The 16,834-nt window shown below is 42.8% G+C and overlaps 1 protein-coding gene across 4 annotated transcripts in view; it reads right to left on the bottom strand.

Moving 5' to 3' along the window:
• The window catches only part of LOC147624968 (carbonic anhydrase 2-like), a 33,723-nt gene extending 17,947 nt beyond the window's left edge, over nucleotides 1-15,776 (bottom strand). The window contains exons 1-4 of one of the 4 annotated variants that reach the window (XM_086818192.1): nucleotides 15,594-15,776; nucleotides 13,904-13,927; nucleotides 3,092-3,156; nucleotides 2,843-2,962 (exon numbers count right to left, since the gene is read on the bottom strand). In XM_086818192.1, the coding sequence (XP_086674318.1) occupies nucleotides 2,843-2,962; nucleotides 3,092-3,156; nucleotides 13,904-13,927; nucleotides 15,594-15,701 (317 nt within the window). In that variant the 5' untranslated portion in view covers nucleotides 15,702-15,776. Of the gene's footprint in view, nucleotides 1-2,842; nucleotides 2,963-3,091; nucleotides 3,157-12,406; nucleotides 12,758-13,903; nucleotides 13,928-15,593 lie in introns of those variants that run through there. The other 3 variants (XM_086818193.1, XM_086818194.1, XM_086818191.1) reach the window with 3 other exon arrangements.
• Between the last annotated feature and the right edge of the window lie 1,058 nt (nucleotides 15,777-16,834).

Raw genomic sequence — 16,834 nt, forward strand, 5'->3', positions numbered from 1 at the left:
ATTTGGCACCACTTTGCGGTTGTTGGCTGGCAATGCACCTAATGCGGTCACTTTTGACAACCTTGTGACTCTCTTGCTCAATGAAGAGCAATCCCATTCCAACATGAGCAACATGATATCTATTGAGTCAACAATGACTGCTTCCTTTTGTGGGAATCGATCTGGGCCTAACCTAGCCCATCGGATCCTCCCAAATCAGAGGACAAGCTTGAAAAGAAAAAGTGTTATAATTATTGCAGGTAAACAGGGCACACCATAGAGGAATGCAAGAAGCGTATTGAGAGTGAAAACAAGAAGAAGTTGGCATCTTCTTCCACAGGTGCAAATCAAGCCAATTTGGCTACACATGTATCAGCCTTGACCATTACATCTTCATCACCTGCAGAGATGTCTGCTTTTGATGACTATGCACTATAGTCAGTACTTTTTGGTATGCATTGTCTGGCAGATGCATTTCGGGGGGGGGGGGGGATTTTTACTTGCCCACATGCAGTTGGTGATGCTTCATGGTCACTTATGCTTGTTGACCCTTATGCTTGTCTATGCTAGACGCTTTCTCTTATGTGATGTCTACTGGAGATGCCTTTTATGCTGCTTTTCCTTGTAGCGGGATTGTTTCTACAGTGTCGACATTGTCACTTTCTCACATGTGATGTTTACTCGGAGTGCCTTCTACACACTTGGCCAGTGCTGCCTTGCCCTCATGGTTTTGACATGTCACATGTATATTATTCATTGTGGGATTATGCATCTTTACACTTGCCGTACATGCCACTGATCATGGCATCGCTGAGAGTTTAAACTTTACCTATCCTCTCATAGCATTGGCTAATGCCCGCCCTGAGCCCCCACTTCTTCTCCCGATTTTCAGCTTTTTCCCATTGCTAAATTTTATTTTTTTCAGCCCTACCATTGCTGATTTTTTCCTCATCATACCCTCCATTGATGAGTTTACCTCTTGCAGCTTACATTGCATGTCTCACAGGCATGACTTCTAGATCATGTTGCCTTTACACATGCGTTATCTGCTCCATCGTCTTATGCTTATCACTGATGCCGTTACAGAGCTATGCTTTGCTCTCTTGTTGTCATTGATGTGGATTCCATGCAGTTCAGTTTGGCATTTGGATGCTTACCTTGAGGGGGGGGGGGGTATTATATTTACTTTCCTTACTGGAGGATATTATATGCGATGCCTCTTGATTTGATGTAGTTAAAGTACACATGATCTTTGACATGCATTTCACATGATGCGTTTATGTACTACTGTGCTCTAGATTTAGCACACTGACTTTGGGGTTTCTCATCTTCCCCATCATATAGTGCTTGCTTTTTCCATTGGCACTACAATTCATCTTTGCCATCGTGATCTCTCTTGATCACTCTTACTGTGAAGCATAGTGCAGGGCAGCATTCATAGGTATATCACCCTGCTACCCGTTCACACCGTTCACTTGAGGGGGGTTTGTTGATCATGTCCACCCGGCCACTCCCAGCTGGTTCAGGTGTAAGCCCAGCTTACTCACAGGCACTTTTCTCCCTGTGGCTAGACACAGGTTTTTTCCCCGTGTGAACACACTCTTGTGTGTTCGGCACTTAGCCCTAGGCTTTTTAGTACTTTCATTTTTATCATTATCGAGTACATCTTTTCAGCTCTCTCACGTTTTCTCTGTGTGCTGGAGCTTGTGTGTGTGTGTGTGTCTGTGTACACGCTTCCTCCATCCATAGTGACAGGGGACGGAGGGACGCCCACGTGGGATGTGGGAACGTCGTCCCGAGCAGAGAGACCTACACACCGGGCTGGGGACGGCCAGGGGGACGGGACGGAGGGGATGTGACCAGGGGACGGGCGTTCCCCCCTGTGGGAACGGGGGGACGTTGTCTGCAGGGGACGGGGACGGCTGCAATAGCTAAATCTTCATGCATTTTTTTTCAAATAAACGGCTACTAGCCATTAACACTGGCCATTTGAGAGAGAGAGAGAGAGAGAGAGAGAGAGCAACACAACTATATAATGGGCTTGGAGCCACTCTCTCCTACTCACTACACCGTCCCCACCTTCCTCTCCACCCTCTCCTACTCACTACACCGTCCCCACCCCCCCGTCCCCGTTCCCTACCTTTAGCCGTCCCCGTCCCCATCCCCGTTCCCGTCCCCCGTCCCCGTCCCCGTCCCCGTCCCCGTCCCTTGGTAACTATGCCTCCATCCCCAACAAGGTCCCCCCCTTGATAGAGACTTGACCTAACTTTGAGGTCTAGAGGTCTCTTCTAAGAGTAGGGTTACAAATTTTGGTTATTTCTTCTACCTTGGCTACATCATCGGTGCCAAAGGGTAGAACATACAATGTTTTTAGAGGACAATTTTGGAGCCTAGAGGCATCTTGAATTGCATTTTCTGCCACAAAGTGATCTTCCATTGTTGAATGCTTCTTGATTCTTGGTCTTTGATAGGTCCTTTGATGCAGACTAGATGTACTTTTCATTTTATGGCTTGCACACATACGCTCGCATACTCATGTGGTTGCGGCGTTTTTACACGGGTTGCATTCTTCTCTTTCACACAAATTAGCATGCTCATTAGGCCGCTACAATGTTCATTGTCTGATGTCTCTCTCTCCCCTTTGCTCTCCCTCTCTCCTATGTTTTTGCTTCCACATTGTGTAACTTTATCAACACACACACTTATTCTCATTGTATTTTTCAAGTCCCATATGCCATTTTGGCATCCTCGAGGATAATAATACAATTTCTTCTTCAACTCTTTCGGGTCACTAATAGAAGGGCAACTATACTTCTCACCTAAATATACAAGTAACAAAATTAAAGGCGAGGCAGACTCTCACTTGAAGTACTCCTTGAATTTGAGAAAGCCAGTTTTGATTTTTTCCAAAGGCGACGTTTCCGCCTGTGTTGTTGGCTCGGAGACAGCAGCTGCAGCATGGGTCTTTACTTGAGGGATTTGTCTGTAAAATGCATAGAATTTTCTGAATGATCAGTGCAAACATGTGGCATTTTGTGAATGATGAATGCGTACAGTTTTGTTAAGTTTTTGGACAAAGCACTGAGAGAGAAAGAGAGAGAGAGAGAGATACTTGGGTAAAGGGTTAAGCCCATCAATAGCTTTGTCATGAAAGACCTTGTTGTCACACATTACCATCTGTACAGCAATCACCGAATTAAGTAATTTAGGCAAAAGACAAGCATGCCCAGTTGGATGATCTGGCCAAGGAAAAAGTCACAACTCAAATCTACCAAATAAAGCAATAAAACAGCAAAAATAACATTTATACAAATCTATTGATATGTTTCTTCATGTTAGAGCAGGCCCAAAAATAAACTAATAGAACCTCAATCCAACATCAGTCAAACATAATCAAAGGCTGGTCTATGCTGGTCGTCAATAGCTTGGCTTTGATTCCAAGCTTCATATGGACCGATGGAGACATAAAATTGGTAAACTCTCGTCAAAACCACTCATAGGCCGTCAAATGTCTTTGTCAAGAGTTTGTCATGATCAACCCTCTCCAAGATCCCCTAAACACAAGTTAAACACATAATCGGCAAGCTTAGGCTCACCACCCAATCGTAGATCAAATAACCACATCACCCCCATGTTGGCTGCAGCTGAACTAGGGTTTTGGAACAGCAACCCACACACACAGAGAGAAGAAGGCGCACACAAGATAAGATGCAAAGAGATGATTGCATTGGAATGAGTGGAGTTGGAGAGTCAACTCCATAATATCAAAATACAATGAAAGTGGTGGTGTCCTTTCACCATAGTTACCGCGGAACGGGAACGTCGGATGCTAGAACAGGAGCGGGAACGGGAACGGGAGCGGATCGGGAACGTCGGGGAACGCCACGTCATATGAGGAGGGGCCAAGAGGAGGTGGGGAGAGTGTGGGGCAGCCAAGCCTCAAGGTGGAACAAAGAGTGTGGGGCAGCCAAGAGGAAGGGTGGAGTAGTAGGTGGAACGGAGAGTGTGGGGCAGCCAAGAGGAAGGGTGGAGTGGTAGGGGAGAGCAAGTTGCAACTCAGCAAAGGGGAGAGCACTCAAGCTACAGCAAATGGCAAAAAAATAAGCCGCAGCAACAACAAAACACGTCGCCGCCGCCGCGCAGAGACAGTCAAGCCGGAACTCAAAAAATGATACAAGTTCTAGTACGTCACTTAATGAGGATGAAACAAGTTCTCATTCGTCACTCAGTGCACCTCTCAGACCAATCAAGAAACTAGAACCCACCCAACTACGCCAAAGTGAAAATCATGATCACATGACATATGTGGATGCAAAAAGAAAGCTCAGGAGAGCATGCTTAGCATTGTTGAGTGTCATACAGGATCACCAGTTGTGATTGAACCTCATAATGTTAAACCTATAAAAACAACCAAAATAGAAGAACTAGAGGAGTATCGTTTTCCCTTTTAAGAGGAAGACGTACTCTCTACAAAAGAGTCATTAGAGATAGATTGCACGAATTATGCGGTTGAAAAAGCACGTGAGGAATTTGATAATTCCCTTAAAAAATTAAAGCAATCTCTCAAACCTCATTTGGAGGAGTGCTCTTCTCTCGTGGTGAAGCCAACATAGCATCGGCAATTACACCTTTAAAGGCTAAACATGAGTTACACCAAGACATCAAGAGCTACATAGAGTAGGACTGTAAGGATTTGCAAGTTTCCAACAAACAGACATCAGTTAAAGTTGTGAGAGCACCGTGTGCCACTGTACACATTGGGTAATATTGAAGAAACTAAAAGCCAAGCAGAGGATGAAAGTGAATGAGAATATGAGACCAAAACGGGATCTGAAGCTGAAACAAAAATTGAAACATCCATGGTTTCACTTGAAGATTTTATCATGGTATGGTTAGATTTCCCTACGAGCAATAATGTTAAGTGCAAACGTGCATTGATTAGCCCTTGAGCTAATCATAACATCATGACAGTAGACACTTGGGTGTCATTGGGATAACCTAAAATCATCCCCAAAGACAATGGTCTTGCAACAAGAGAGGTGCCAATGGATAAAACATTGAAGTTCCAGGTTACTTTAGCTATGCTACTAAACAATCGGTGGAAATGTGAAATTTAGATTCCATGTTACCCCAGATCCCCTTGAGTATGATGTCATCCTTGGTGGAACTTGGGTATGTGACTCGTTGTATTCAATTGATGAATCCATGCAAACAGTCACCTTGAATACTCATGCGGGCATTGTGAAATTGCTATTATGGGAAGGAGAGACCTTGAAGGAGTTGAAACTTCCAACATATCTTACTCCAGAATATCCCAAGGGTTATGGTTGGATTGGAACTTTCCAATAAAATCACCACAATCCAAGCACAGCTTTATCCACAACGAGAGAAAAATCTCATGACCCTCAAGTTATGAGATTTGTTAGATCAACCAACACTCACAGCTCATCCTAAAAGAATTCCATTTACACAAGACTTGAACATGCAATGTTTGGGGCACTTTGAACATACAATGTATATTGAAACCAACCCCCTTACTTGCAAATTTTTTGTGGTTGAGTATGTGTTGGAAGCAGATTTGATCTCGGGGCATAAATGGACTACTGCTTCCCAAGCACCACTGTGCTTTACTATACTGCCAGAAAGAGGATCCAACCCTAATGGATTTCTATGATGCTAAATGCAAAAAAATTACAAGCCTCTTCTACGGAAGCCCCTCTACACCATGACCTACCATCTGTATCTATGACCAACTTCGATAAAGCATCTACTCCATCAACACCATCCTCACCAACAAATTCCAATACCAAAACATCGCAATCATTGGCTATTCCTAAAGAAATCCCCCCAAGCGCAACTATCTATCTCTAAAAATGACCTCAAAGGAAAAGCCCCAGATCCCACGTTTCTTCAACCACCACCCTCACCAAAGGAGACGGCTGCATGCTCAAAAACCTCATCATCCGACAGTCACTCCACAAGAGACTCCAGCCTCATCATCAACAATGCCTATGAGTCTCAAAACCGCAACCACAGTGCCAACCAATGTGAAGGAGGGCCCCAAACCTTCCACTGCAACCAAAAAGAAAACTCCACCATGACACAAAATCAAGGTATCTTAATGGTATCAAAATGTGAGTGGAAAAGAAATTACTCGTAGCTCAAGGCTACTACAAAGGTGCTAATCCAATTTGGGTGCCTCGTTCATCAAAGCCTCTTCCTCAACACAACACTTAGAGGCCAAGAAAGAATAAAAGTACTCCACAACACCATCCACAAATCCTATGCGAGCTCCTCTCATAGAACTCCGGCAAGTCAACAAGTGTGGGTACCAAAAAAAGTACTACAAGCACAAGGGTACTACCAAGGTAATATCAAAAAGTCCCCTAAGACTACACAAAGAAAGAAACCTCAGCACCAGCAGAAGCATCAACCACCAATTCATATTGTTTATCAAAGATGGGTGCCTATGCACATGCTTCAAGAACAAGGGTATTATGATGATAATACCTTCATATGGCTGCCAAAATCGAACAAAGTGAAGACAACCTCACCACCGACTTCAACCCCAACAGCTTCACCTAAAGTTCGACAAGAATGGAGGCCCAGACAACACCAAGCAAGCCACCCAACCCCTCTCGAGCATATAACACATACGCAAGAGCTTGCTTGTTCAATTAGCTTCCAAAAAGGTTTGCCTATGTGTTTTGTGCTTACAATTTTTGCAGTAACTATTCGCAATGATTTTCTTTACCCTATAATTAAGTGTTGATATTATGATAATAAAGGGTTAAGATCATGATAATTAAAGGCTATACAATGTGAGTTTAGATCCTCATGGAGTTAAGGTTCGCAATGATTTTCTTTACCCTATAATTAAGTGTTGATATTATGATAATAAAGGGTTAAGATCATGATAATTAAAGGCTATACAATGTGAGTTTAGACCCTCATGGAGTTAAGGTCAGATGTTAGTGTTTTTTTATAGTTATCGTAATAATTTTGTTAAATGCTAAAATGAGGGTTCAACGTGAGATTGCTATTCATTGGCAGGATGTTACTTAGGGGCTGTCAATGAAGGCGAGGATTAGCTTCTATCTGTCTGTCTCTTTTCTCCTCATTTGTCTCCCTCCTGTATGAAATGACTATGTGTGTCCACCCTCTTTCTAATTCCGGCTTCCCTTTGTGATTCATGACTATCATTGGTAGCTATTATAGTGGAGTTTTATTACTCATTACACAGAGTAATCAATGTATACATATATTGTTGTTATAACTAAATCAATCTAGATGCGTGTGCATATATGTCGGAGGTCGGGCCTCAGGAGGTGGTTGGGCAACCACTTGGGGTGAGGTGGGTGGCTGGGAAGGCATCATGGTCATGAACATGTCTCACATTATCTTCATCATCATGTCTTGCATTGGTGGCCTAGAGAAGGGCCATATTGGAAGGCCCGATGGTTTTTTGAAAGCACAAAGAAACCAGCCACTAAACGTGCGGGCGGCTCTTATTGGTTGTCCCTTGAGCTACACTTTGTACAAGCTCAAAGCTTTGATTCCAATGTTACATGTCGAAGGTTGAAAGAACCTTTTACTTGTTAGAGTAGTGCGGACATAACATTCAGTTCAGATTTCAACGTGTGTGTGTATGTGTGTGTGTGTGTGTGTGTGTGTGTGTGTGAGAGAGAGAGAGAGAGAGAGAGAGAGAGAGAGATGAAATGAAATGATATATTAACGTCTCTAAGAGGCCATAGTGGCCTATGAGACCAAAACTGAGAATACATCTGAAGTTGGTGTCTCATCAAAGAGAACAACGAAATGAGACTAAAAAGTACAATAAACTGATTGTCCTACAGTTATAAGAACATACCTATAAGACTCCGAGATGATACTGAGTAGAAAATATTGGAAAATACTGAAAAATGTATATCAGGTAGATCCATGTATGCTCATCAGTTGAAGTGTTGCCCTCTCCTTAGATCAAGTATCTCCGCCATGGGGCTGTCTAGAATGGAGAGGTCGTAGAAGCGAGGTAGGCGCCTCCGATGCCGAGCAATAATGGCTCTAATTTGGCGATGGTGAGGATGCCGTTCGGGATCCTGGTGGGTGTGGCCAACGAGCACGACATAAGATAATTGCTCTATCAGTGGTGACTCCCTGGGAGCGTGGTCGGTGCCCTGATGGCCCAATGGAGGAGGTATCAGGAGGTGTGTGGGCTGGGTTGCTGGTGCTGGTGCCGAAGAAATCTGTCAGGGTCCTCTGTCTAGGTACATCATGGCTCGGCCTCGTGTCTGCCAAGAGGGTCTCTTTGTGTCTCCTAAGCTCATGTAGAAACAATCCCAGGCATCTCTGATCCTCAAACTCCATGACCCTGCGTAACGGCCCAAATAATAGACTGTACATCGACAAAAACAAGGAAGGGGTGTTGTCGGCTGCTTACAGAACCAGTCGGCTGTACCAGATCATGGCGGATGAAACAAGCGCTTCATCGTTAATGGGAACAGGCCTGCCCGACCAACGTTTATGAAGAATATCCCAAGTCGGCCAGTTCTCCACATGTCCCAAGGCCTATAAAAAGGCGCATATGCTCATTGTAGGAGTCATTCAACTCATTATGAGTTGGGTCCTTAGGGTCCAAGTATAGGACAAGATTTTGGGTGATGTTCACCTTTTGTATGAAGGCAGCCTAGGGCTGCAGAGTTAGGTACCTTTTTGTACCATAAGAATATACTGAATTTCCAGCCATATCTCTCTCTCTCTACTCTCTCTTTATGTCTGCGTTTTGCATCAGCATGTTTTCCAGTGGTGTTTAGGGCTGAAAGAAAACTCCCAGAGCTTCCGCATGTTACAAATTTGGAGAAGCTTACCATCACTGAGTCAGATAACCTGATTGAGAAGATTGGAGAGTTTTCCCGTATCAAGCTGCAACTTGAGGAGTACGGGAGCACCATCAACAATCACATCCATAAACTTCTTGGTAAGTTGCCTGCTTCCTTTGATTCTTTTAGGGATAATATTTATTTCCGTGATCCCCTCCCCCCTTTTGAGGAAGTCATGAGTTATCTCCACGACAAGTGCATGCTTCGCGGAAAAGGTATTTCCGCGATCCTCTCCCCCCTTTTGAGGAAGTCGTGAGTTATCTCCACAACAAGTGCATGCTTTACAGAAAAGGCAAGTCGGAGTCTGCTTTTGTTGCCTCTAACAAGGGCAAAGGCAAAGGTACAAAAGGGAACTCCAACAACAACAGTAGCAACAACAAAAAACAGAGGCAAAGGCAAGGGTAAACAGAATTCTAAGGAATCCAAGGACAAAAGCAATGAATGTGATTATTGTGGCAGGACAAGTCATACTGAGGCTCGCTGCTTTGCTTGTCATGATGATTCTCGGGCAGCAAAAGCCAAGTATAAAGCCTAGAATGCTTCTAAAGCATCTCACAAGGATAACACCAAAGATAAAGCCAAGTATAAAGCCTAGAATGCTTCTAAAGCATCTCACAAGGATAACACCAAAGATAAGGCAAAGTTTCAGAGGAGAGATCTGCCAAAGTTGCATACATGGCACTCACAGATTCATCCACTTCTTCAATGGATTCATTCCTCATGATCACAGATATGACTTCTCCTGAAGAGGTTAGTTTCACACCTAAAGCGGTGGAATGGGTTGGTAATAGTGGTGCTTCTGCCCACATGACCAATCAGGCCCATATCTTGGAGGACTACCATACTATCTCTTCTTCAGTTCGTATCGGCAACAACTCTTTCCTTTCTATCACCGGTGTTGGTAATGTTTCTTTGGGTTCCTCTGCCACCTTACATGATGTTCTGCATGTACCACGAATTTCCAAAAATCTATTTTCAGTATACAAAGCTTCTCAGAAGGGACTTGGTGTGTACTTTGATGATGAGGTCATCGAAGTAATCGACAGGAAGACTCTCTCGGTTGTTGCCAATGGAGTCCATGATGGGAGTCTCTACAAGATCACCAATTTTTCTTCCCAGATCCCTCGCACTGATTCCCATATTCATCACCTTTTCTCACCATGTTGGCTTTGGTTTCTGAGGCAAATACTTCTTTGTAGCATTCTCACTTCGGTCATGTGCCCATTGCTGCCTTACACAAGTTCCATTCTCAGCAGGTTGTCAAAGGACTACCTCAGCTCAAGTCTCTCTCACATCTGCTCATTCCGCATGCATGATGGGCAAGCATCATCGAGATGCATTTCCACAGGAGACCACTCATCGAGCAACCCGAAGACTGGAGCTTATACATGGAGATCTTGTAGGACCTATGGAGCCTATTGTTCTACCAAGGACAATGTGGCTAATCTCTTCACCAAACCACTTCCGAGAGCTACCATGGAGGTGTTACTTTAGCGTGCTGGTATTGGACCACCCCTCTGGGCGCTGAAGAGGAGGTGTTGGATTATATCATCTCCAGAGAGTCTACATCATCTTTTTCATGATTGTATTGGCCATTTATGAGGCCCTACTTTGGCATATCTTAGCAGAGATTATTCAACATTTTTCTACCTTTTTTGGTATTTTTGGGCATTTTATGTAGCATTTTATGCTACTGGCATGCTGTCGACCTGCTACAGCTGGCCGACCAGCATCCTAAGGGAGTAAGGGCTGGCTCCCTTTCCCTCAATTCATCTCATTTTTCAGCATTCAGTTGAGGTCATTAGCAGCTTCTACTGCTTCTTATCATTATACAGCACCTACGGGCTTCCCTCGTGCTCAGATTTCAGTAATAAACATCAATTTCCAGCATTTACAGGTCTTGTACCCGGGCCTACATCTGTGTTTTATATTTGCTTCACTTTCTCTCAGGATTTAGGTCTATGTCCATGTGTGTTTCCAATGCTCTCTTTCTTCTTGAATAACTCTTGCACAAAAGCACAAGTAGTCCACAATTTGCTTATTCTGTTAACGTCCTCTCACATCTACAAAATCTACTCAATTTGCAGGTCCAAACTGGAAGTGTTACTGCTCCCAATAACATTGAAGACCTTCCTTCTTTCTCACTAAGCACAATACCATGATATCTTTTGCTCTAAACTCTTCCTTGACCATCGCCTGAGCAATAACACTGCCCCCACTGTTCCTTGAGCACATGGTGGTTATCCTCTTTGCTCCAACACCAATCTCACAAGTGGAACACATGGACATTGATCTTGCCTTGCTTTGATCTGCCTCATGGAGAACTTGATAATCTAGTATGACTGTAACATGTGGAAAACATGCGGAAACTGGCTTTGCTGAGCCTTTGAGTTGCCTCGCGATGAACCCAATGCTCAAATACTAATGTCATATGTAGAACACATGCACACATGCGCTTTGCTAAGCCTGTAAGTTGCCCGATGACAAACTTGCTGCTCTGAACCTGTACCTAGACTAGGGGCTCACAATTCATCACTAACCCAAAAACTAGCACACGACTAAGGTTTGTATGTCCACGTGGCACCCAAGTACAGGGTGCACATGACACCAACGCTATCAGGAATAGAAAATGGGCAGCAATGCTTATTACATATCATACCAAGGTTCACTAATGATGATAGAATCCAAGCCCCTTCTTCAAAAGTGCACAAAAGCTTATCAGAGGCAAACAATAATAAAATGCATTGAGGCAGAGAGATCTGGCCAATGTCATTTGGCAAACCAAAAAGCCTTGAACTTAGACACCAATTCCTTGAAATGCATATAATTTAAGAAAGTAAAACTTTACCATTTAAAGACTAAGGAGGGATTCACAAGCGTGCCGGACACCATCCCCCCACCTGAGTGGCAAAAGATGATTCACAAAAACAGGTCTGCCCCTTTTTGACTTCACAAGGTCCACGGAAACATGTAGTGCAGGCCCACAACCAATGCCGAGTCATCGATGAGTTCTGAAAAATCTCATCCGTGCCCCGGTCAAGTCAGACAATAGGGCATGTGGGACCTGACAAGATTTGAACCAGCGACCCCCCTTCACAATTGGACACATTAACCACTTTGGCCAGCCATACCGTTGCTTCTAAATGGAAAGTGACATTGACTAGTTACAACGTGAGCCCCTCCACGATGGAGGCAGACACTAGCTCCTCTCTGATATAAGCTCTTTCTGACACAATCCCTGGGGATTTTACTTGTTTGTGGACATTTGTGAAGCCCCCCAAAGATGCTCAAAGCGACAATTTACAAAAATACGTGCTTATTGTGTTTTTCATGCCTGTACAATTGTTTCTGGAATATAACTTAGGAAAATATTTCCAAACCCCATTATCCTCACAGCTCCACAGAAAATGCAACAGAAGATGCAAGAAAAAAAGAAAGGAATGAATGTTATATATATATATATATATATATATATATATATATATATATATATATATATATATATAGAGAGAGAGAGAGAGAGAGAGAGAGAGAGAGAGAACACTTACTTTGAGGTTCATGGTCAGGCCGTCTGATGCTGCAGGTGGGGCCTGCGCTACCTCAGCTGTCTCAGCCACAACGTTAAGGGAAAACAGCGGCCTGCGACCTCCCATTCCCTTCCAAGCGGAAGCGAAAGGCGTCGTGGAAATTGAAGACCCACCATAGCAGCGCGTGGATACTGGGTAGCAACAGCTGCCATGGCCCACAGCTGATGATGAAGAAGAAGAAGATGATGCGGTATAAGGAAGAGACAGCGTGTTGAGAAGAAAAGGGCTCTGGCACAGACCATGCGCTGCCATTCCTTGCTTTGAAGTTTGCTCCCTCTCTCTCACACGCCTCTTGTAGAAGCTAGCTTTTCTCTTTTTATCCTGTTTTTCCCTTTTAAATGTACTTAGTTTATCTCAAAGTCCTTGAAAGGCAAAGGTTGATGGGGCTTCACAACTTACAACCTTCTTTTCTTTTGTTTTTTTCAACTAACCTTTGTCCAAGATCTTCTCATAGTTACCAAATTTCACCATCCCTAGATGGTCACCCATAAGCACTTATGCACTTATTTATCCACCTATAGACGATGCCGCCAAGGAAGCACCAAAGGGAGGTTTTGAACCCAAGACCTCTTGGTCTTAGGCAAACACCTTCACCACTTGAGCTATCACCTCATTGGCCTACAACCTTCTTTTTTGTTTTATGGTGCAAGAGGTTCCTTCCCACACTTTATGGTGTGAGAAGGGAGTGAGTCCAATCTCCAAAGTAGAGCTCAAAAACTTTACTACTAGGCTATTTCCCCCACCTTTAAGTTACCCATAGGATCCTGTGTGCCCAAGCGGTGATACCACACATTTCTAGCCCATCAAGCAAGGCTTACTCGAACTAGACCTATTAATAAATGCTTTCTCGTTGCTAGTTTCAATGTCCACCCAAAATTTTCCATATATTCCAAAAGCAACCTTGTGCATGAGTTGAATGTTTACTAAACTGAGTAATGGACAAGCTTATTGAAATCCTAACTACGTGGTCTATCTAAGGGTAAAATATACAACCCACATCATAGATATTCCAATACTCCTTAATGTTAAGTAGAATTTATTTTATTCATAACATGAAGGTGAATCCATCTTGTTGTTTTTTATCCATAGGTTTTAAAAAGGATATCTGCTATCTTAGAGATTTGATTCTATCTCGTTGCCTTTGTGATTTACATGAATCAAATGATGTTTAGCCACTCTCATTGAACTTGGGTGTGTCTGTTTATATCTTGCTCCATATGTCCTTTAATATTCTTATAGCTAGATGACTTCACATTTTCCTTCATTTTTAATGAGAGTGGTAAAATTAAAGGTTTGAAGATAAACAATGTTGAACATTGAAACCAATAAGGTTTTTCTTGAGTCTTAATTTGTGCCAGAACATATTTGTATGGGGTATACTCACAAGATGTATTTTGTATGGGGTATTATCTTAAAGCTTCAAAAAAAGCTCGCATGAACCATATAAACTTGGCCTACCTTGGCCTTGCTTGCATTATGGACCTGCAATTTGTGGCATGAAACACGAAAGGAGACGAAGGAGAAGGCAACATATGAAAACCACACTATTTCACAATGTGATCATACAAAGAATAAATAGTACAGTAAATTGGCAATTGAACTAAACTAAGAAACTTGTGACCATAATTTATGTATATCAAATTTCTTGAAAGCTGTGCTCTCAACAGAAATCAGTTTTGTAGAGAATTGTGAATTCATGTCAAGGAGAGATTGTAGGAAGCAATGGATGTTTTATTGACCGACATATGTACACCTACAACTACTTAAATGAACTTAGAAATTTGTCAATGTTATTTATGTACATGAGATTTTTAGAAAGTCATGCTCTCCACAAAAACCTATTTTATAAAAAAGTGAAAACCCAAATAAAGGAGACATTGTAGGAAGCAACAAATGTTGTACATATATACACCTAAAATTGTGCAATCATTCACTCGAAGATAGTGTTTGACCTGCCCCTGTTTGTAGGGAGAGGGATCATTTTGTCCTACTCTACTATGGCACCTTAAACCATGGCGGTGTCTGCTTCATCCACCAAAAGATATGGTTTAAGTCAATATCTTCAACATCATCAAAACAATGAGGTTGATCAGATTAATGAAAGATATGGTTTAAGTCAATATTACTAAGTTAGCTGTGCAATTACCCAAGCCTACCCTTACGGCCACTAGCTTGACTTGTACCTAGACTAGGGGCTCACAATTCATCACTAACCCAAAAACTAGCACACGACTAAGGTTTGTATGTCCACGTGGCACCCAAGTACAGGGTGCACATGACACCAACGCTATCAGGAATAGAAAATGGGCAGCAATGCTTATTACATATCATACCAAGGTTCACTAATGATGATAGAATCCAAGCCCCTTCTTCAAAAGTGCACAAAAGCTTATAAGAGGCAAACAATAATAAAATGCATTGAGGCAGAGAGATCTGGCCAATGTCATTTGGCAAACCAAAAAGCCTTGAACTTAGACACCAATTCCTTGAAATGCATGTAATTTAAGAAAGTAAAACTTTACCATTTAAAGACTAAGGAGGGATTCACAAGCGTGCCAGACACCATCCCCCCACCTGAGTGGCAAAAGATGATTCACAAAAACAGGTCTGCCCCTTTTTGACTTCACAAGGTCCACGGAAACATGTAGTGCAGGCCCACAACCAATACCGAGTCATCAATGAGTTCTGAAAAATCTCATCCGCGCCCCGGTCAAGTCAGACAATAGGGCATGTGGGGCATGACAAGATTTGAACCAGCGACCCCCCTTCACAATTGGACACATTAACCACTTTGGCCAGCCATACCGTTGCTTCTAAATGGAAAGTGACATTGACTAGTTACAACGTGAGCCCCTCCACGATGGAGGCAGACACTAGCTCCTCTCTGATACAAGCTCTTTCTGACACAATCCCTGGGGATTTTACTTGTTTGTGGACATTTGTGAAGCCCCCCAAAGATGCTCAAAGCGACAATTTACAAAAATAGCTGCTTATTGTGTTTTTCATGCCTGTACAATTGTTTCTGGAATATAACTTAGGAAAATATTTCCAAACCACATTATCCTCACAGCTCCACAGAAAATGCAACAGAAGATGCAAGAAAAAAAGAAAGGGGGGGGAGCAGGACCGGGAAATGAATGTTATATACCTTGGACAGCGGCCTGCGACCTCCCATTCCCTTCCAAGCGGAAAGGCGTCGTGGAAATTGAAGACCCACCATAGCAGCGCGTGGATACTGGGTAGCAACAGCTGCCATGGTCCATGAAGAAGAAGAAGATGATGCGGTATAAGGGAGAGACAGCGTGTTGAGAAGAAAAGGGCTCTGGCACAGACCATGCGCTGCCATTCCTTGCTTTGAAGTTTGCTCCCTCTCTCTCACACACCTCTTGTATTAGCTACCTTATCTCTTTTTCTCCTGTTTTTCCCTTTTAAAGGCAAAGGTTGATGGGGCCTCACAACAACTAACAACCTCTCACACACCTCTTGTAGAAGATAGCTTATCTCTTTTTCGGGCCTCACAACTTACAACCTTCTTTTCTTTTGTTTTTTTCGACTAGCCTTTGTCAAGATCTTCCCATAGTTACCAAATTTCACCATCTGTAGACATTCACCGTAAACGCTTACGCACTTATTTATCCACCTATAGACGATGCCGCCAAGGAAACACCAAGGGAGGTTTTGAACCCAGGACCTCTTGGTCTTAGGCAAACACCTTCACCACTTGAGCTATCACCTCATTGGCCTACAACCTTCTTTTTTGTTTTATGGTGCAAGAGGTTCCTTCCCACACTTTATGGTGTGAGAAGGGAGTGAGTCCAATCTCCAAAGTAGAGCTCAAAAACTTTACTACTAGGCTATTTCCCCCACCTTTAAGTTACCCACAGGATCCTGTGTGCCCAAGCGGTGATACCACACATTTCTAGCCCATCAAGCAAGGCTTACTCGAACTAGACCTATTAATAAATGCTTTCTCGTTGCTAGTTTCAATGTCCACCCAAAATTTCCCATATATTCCAAAAGCAACCTTGTGCATGAGTTGAATGTTTACTAAACTGAGTAATGGACAAGCTTATTGAAATCCTAACTACGTGGTCTATCTAAGGGTAAAATATACAACCCACATCATAGATATTCCAATACTCCTTAATGTTAAGTAGAATTTATTTTATTCATAACGTGAAGGTGAATCCATCTTGTTGTTTTTTATCCATAGGTTTTAAAAAGGATATCTGCTATCTTAGAGAGATTTTATTCTATCTCGTTGCCTTTATGATTTACATGAATCAAATGATGTTTAGCCACTCTCGTTGAACTTGGGTGTGTCTAATTATATCTTGCTCCATATGTCCTTTAATATTCTTATAGCTAGATGATACACCTAAAATTGCG

This window comes from Cibotium barometz, chromosome 24, assembly GCF_041138505.1.
Source record: "Cibotium barometz isolate CiBa-2024 chromosome 24, ASM4113850v1, whole genome shotgun sequence".
NCBI classification, from domain to species: Eukaryota; Viridiplantae; Streptophyta; class Polypodiopsida; order Cyatheales; family Cibotiaceae; genus Cibotium; species Cibotium barometz.